Source organism: Castor canadensis, chromosome 6, assembly GCF_047511655.1.
Source record: "Castor canadensis chromosome 6, mCasCan1.hap1v2, whole genome shotgun sequence".
NCBI classification, from domain to species: Eukaryota; Metazoa; Chordata; class Mammalia; order Rodentia; family Castoridae; genus Castor; species Castor canadensis.
In genome coordinates this window covers 118,648,206-118,652,646 of record NC_133391.1, presented here as the reverse complement: position 1 = coordinate 118,652,646, position 4,441 = coordinate 118,648,206, and the positions used below count along the sequence as shown (strand labels likewise).

Sequence of the window (4,441 nt, the reverse complement as noted above, 5' to 3'; positions counted from 1 at the left end):
TTGCTTTAGGTATTTTTCAAATAGGGTCCTGTCATTTATGCCCAGGCTAGTCTAGACACCCATCCTCCTATTTATCTTTCTTGCATAACTTAGTGAGAGCATGTACCACTATGCCCAACTTTTATTGGTTGAGATGGGGTCTCATGAACTTTTGCCAGGCCCAGCCTCAAACTGTGATCCTACCCCCAATCTTCACTCCTTGAGTAGCTAGGATTATAGGCATGAGCTACCCAGTGAGAGCTTAGCTTTTTAAAAAGAATGTCAGGCTAGCTGACCATACAGTTTTGACTAAGGAGAAAATCTGACTTTTCTAGCTCTCTTTCCTAGCTCAGTGGGAAAGGGCCCATCCCCAAGGCAAGGCTGTTCAAGCCTTGATACTCTAGGCACCTCTGGGAGACCCTGAGGGGTCACTCACTGACTTTCCCCTCTGCTTGGCAGTGAAGTTGAAGATTCCACCCTTGTCCTGTAGCAAGAAGTTACATTTTGGAGGAGGAAAATGGTCCCTGGCCTTCTAGAGCATTTGAGATTAACTTGGGGCAGGGATCCCTAAGGTTCTCTAATGATAAGCATCCTCTGGGGCTTACTGACCTTTCCCACAGGTATTTTGGGTCTGTTGGTTTGAGTTGGAAGCTTAGATTTTTAAAAAGTGGTCCAGGGCAGTGTATGTGGCTCAGTGGTAAAGCACCTATCATGCAAGGGAGCCAGACCTTGATCCCCAGAACTGGTTAAATAAAAGTAAAAAAAAAAAATAGTGGCTCAGGTTATTCTGGGGGAAGTTTAGACAAGAGGACCACTCTTTCCATTCTGCAAAAGGAAACTGTTATAATATTAAACCACCGAAGAGAGGTAGCAGCTTGAATAAAACCTGCTGAGAAAAGGAAGAAAGCTCCTGTTCTTATTTGAAGAGGAAGAAGTTCCAGGGGCTGTTTGGAGTTCTGCAGTCATGAATGATGGATAATATCATTGAAGACTAAGTGATCTCTAAGTCAGCTTGGGTTTGGCTGAAAAACACAGCAAGCTCATCACTGCAACTGTTTGTCTCACTTTGGAGCCCAGGCACTGTGCAGCCACCATGGAGGGAATGTCTAAAGCATGTGTCCTGGAAATGCCATGCCACAGTTGATGGTTATGTAACCTTGCCAGTGATGTGACAGAAAGGTTTCCTGTGGCGTCATTCCTCTCCTGAAGCTGGAATTATACCCCAAATGTGGAAAGGAAAAGGAACCCGGGGATGGCCAAGGAAGGACAGGCGTTCAGAGCTTTGTGAGAACTCTTACTAGCATTTAAGTGTTGCTATGGTTGACTGTGTGCCCCCTCGAAACTCATATGTTGGAAACATATTCATATGTTGATGGGGGTGGGGTCTTTGGGAGATAATTGGGCATAGGGGAGGTCATCAGGGTGGGACCCCATGATGAGATCAGTGGCTTTATAAGAAAAGGAAGAGACACCTGAGCAGACATACTAATGTTCTCTCACCCTGTGATGACTCCTCCCATGTTATGACAGAGCAAAAAGACCCTCACCAGATGCCGGCACCCTGATATTAGACTTGGAAGCCTCTAGAACTGTCAGAAATAAATTTCTTTATAAAAGTTACCTAATCTGGTATTCTGTTACAGCAACAGAAAATGGAGTAAGACAAATATCATAATAGTCAGATTCCTGAAGTAGATAAAAATAAAATATAGTCAAGAACTATAATGAGGGTTGATCCAGCAGGAGAGTTAGGCTGGGTTCCTGGGGTGGGCACATCAAGCCCCCTCCTCTGTTGGAGGCAGCTCTGCCATTTCTACAGACCTGTCATAGAGCTGAGCTTTGCTTGGCTATAGAAAAGTTGCTGCTGGCAACAGAGCAGCTTGAGAGGTGTTTTTGGAATGAATTAATGAATGAACATGAATTAGAAAGCCAGTTTGTCATTGGCTTGCAAAACAGAGACCTCCACTCGCTGGCAATCCCTGACAAAACTTCAGGCTTCATTTCTCAGACCTTTATTCTTCTAAACAAAGGTCAGCCTTCTGCCTGTTATACTCTGTTAAACACAGAAGGCCAAAGGTCTTCTATAACTAACCTGAACCTGCAGTTCCTCCCGTCTCACAAGCCCTGTCCCCCTCCAAGAAGCAGACACTCGTGTGAGTAGCCATGGAGCATGGTGGCAGCCGCCTGGAGGACTTCCCTCTCAATGTGTTCTCCGTCACTCCTTACACACCCAGTACTGCTGACATCCAGGTGTCTGACGACGACAAGGCAGGGGCCACCTTGCTCTTCTCAGGCATCTTTCTGGGACTGGTGGGGATCACATTCACCGTCATGGGCTGGATCAAGTACCAAGGTGTCTCCCACTTTGAGTGGACCCAGCTCCTCGGGCCTATTCTGCTGTCAGTTGGGGTGACATTCATCCTGATTGCCGTATGCAAGTTCAAAATGCTCTCCTGCCAATTGTGCAAAGAAAGTGAGGAGAGAGTCCTGGACTCAGAACAGACAGCAGGAGGACAATCGTTTGTGTTCACTGGCATCAACCAGCCCATCACCTTCCACGGGGCCACTGTGGTGCAGTATATCCCTCCTCCTTACAGTTCTCAGGAACCGATGGGGATGAACACCACTTATCTGCAGCCCATGGTGAACGCTTGTGGTCTCATTCCCCCTGGTGGGGCCACAGCTGCCACGCCAGGACCCCCTCAGTACTGCACCATCTATCCTCAAGACAACACTGCATTTGTGGAGGGCGAGGACCACCCTCCTTTCATGGATTGTGGAAATGACAGGTATGACATGTATGGAGGCTGCTCTCCTCCCCGGCCATCACGGTCATGGTCTGCAGCTGGGTTTGGCTTAGGAGGTGGGGCGTGTGTGCAAATCTCTGTATAGCCTGTGGCCCAGGCTGGTGGCACTGAGTCTGTAAGGTGTCTGTGTTTTCTGCTCATATTTCAGGCCCAGCCCTGGTGCCAACCAGCTGGAAGATACACAGCTGGAAGAGGAGGACGGTGCCCGTTTCTCTCCTCCCCCCTATGAGGAAATATATGCTCTCCCTCGCTAGAGACTGTCATGCTAAATCCTGTGACCTGATGCCTGAGGGCTCGATCCTGTGACCTTCAGAGGATAAGCAGCAGAGCAGCCCCAGGCAGCCAACAGATATCATTCAAGGTGGGAAGGGAAAGGAAATAGGGGGCAAAATGTCCCAGATTGGTAAAGAATAGGTTAGCCTGGGAACATCCTCTTAGGTAAGAATCCCCCTGCCTAAGAAAGGTTCAGGAGCAAGAATTTTGCCTGCTTCCCCACGACCTACCCTCTGCCCTTGGGGAAGTTGTTGGTGTCTGGTGGTGTTGCTTTCACTTCAGCAGCCAAAGGAACATCACTGCTTCTGAGACCCGGAAGCTTCCAGAGTGGTGCAAATGAGGTGGGAAGGAAGCAGGGAAGAGAAAACTGGCTCAACTAGAGATTCCCCAGCCCCTGTGCTGGGCCCCAAAGTGGACTTGCAAACCCCAAACAACTTGGCTGCCATTTTGGTCTTCCTTAAGTACTCTGGATCTCTTAAAGGCTGCAAAATAAATAAATGAATGCAGTGAAATATGATAAAAATTGTGTCTCCTGCTAGAATAGTATCAGATAGCTGGGTAAACCATATAGAAGAAATAATAATAGAGCTATGATGTGAATAAATTCTTAAGTTATCATCACTGCATCCCAGTGACTCTTGGCTGTTGATATTCTCTTCTGCAAGGCTGAAGCCCACATGAATGGGCTCTTGGTCGACCCCGAGCTGGAGGTCCGTGCTGGGGAGGAACTAACTGCCCAACGGCCAACAAAACACAGTTCCATCTCCAAGTGCCCAGATTAGAGTTAAACTGTCACATTAGCTGGAAAGCCATGAATTATGGCAACAGTCTTTATGGGTAGGACAAGCTCACCTTCTTCATAAAAAAAAAAAAAAAAAGTTCATGTCCTTAATCCTCCTGAATCCAAACTGTGTAATAAACAACCAGAAGAGACCTGCACACTTTAGAAGAGGCAGCTTAAACCACTCGGTTTTAAAAGAAAATATTTTCCTTAGGCTAGAAAGATAAGGCTCCTTAAGGTAAGGGTGACTGATTCTAAGGCAGATATAGAAGTTTGCAATTCTTTAAAGTTTTGGTACCGTTTGATTTTTTTCTTTTTTTTTTTTTTTTTACTTTCTGTCAGAAGTATCTAGTTTTTCAAGGATATGACTAAGATAATTTCTATTATTTACATATAATTTAAATTATACCTTAGGGGCAAAACTGCTTTTATATTCTTTTCCATGTTGATAGTAGGATATGGAAAATATGATTCTGTTTATAGATTCATTTACTAACTTCACACTTAACATGTTCGTGAGATCCTGGATTCCTAGTCGAGGAGCATCTAAGGAGGAAGTTAAATGACAAGGACAGGATACAGATCACTAGTGGCATACTGA

At 45.9% G+C, this 4,441-nt stretch overlaps 1 protein-coding gene across 1 annotated transcript; it reads left to right on the top strand.

Moving 5' to 3' along the window:
- The first annotated feature begins 2,063 nt into the window (after positions 1 to 2,063).
- On the top strand, positions 2,064 to 3,945 carry Tmem174 (transmembrane protein 174). The gene is made up of 2 exons (XM_074077307.1): positions 2,064 to 2,768; positions 2,935 to 3,945. Exons 1-2 carry the CDS (start codon positions 2,143 to 2,145, stop codon positions 3,038 to 3,040), a joined length of 732 nt encoding a protein of 243 aa, XP_073933408.1. The 5' UTR covers positions 2,064 to 2,142; the 3' UTR covers positions 3,041 to 3,945.
- The last annotated feature ends 496 nt before the right edge of the window (positions 3,946 to 4,441 follow it).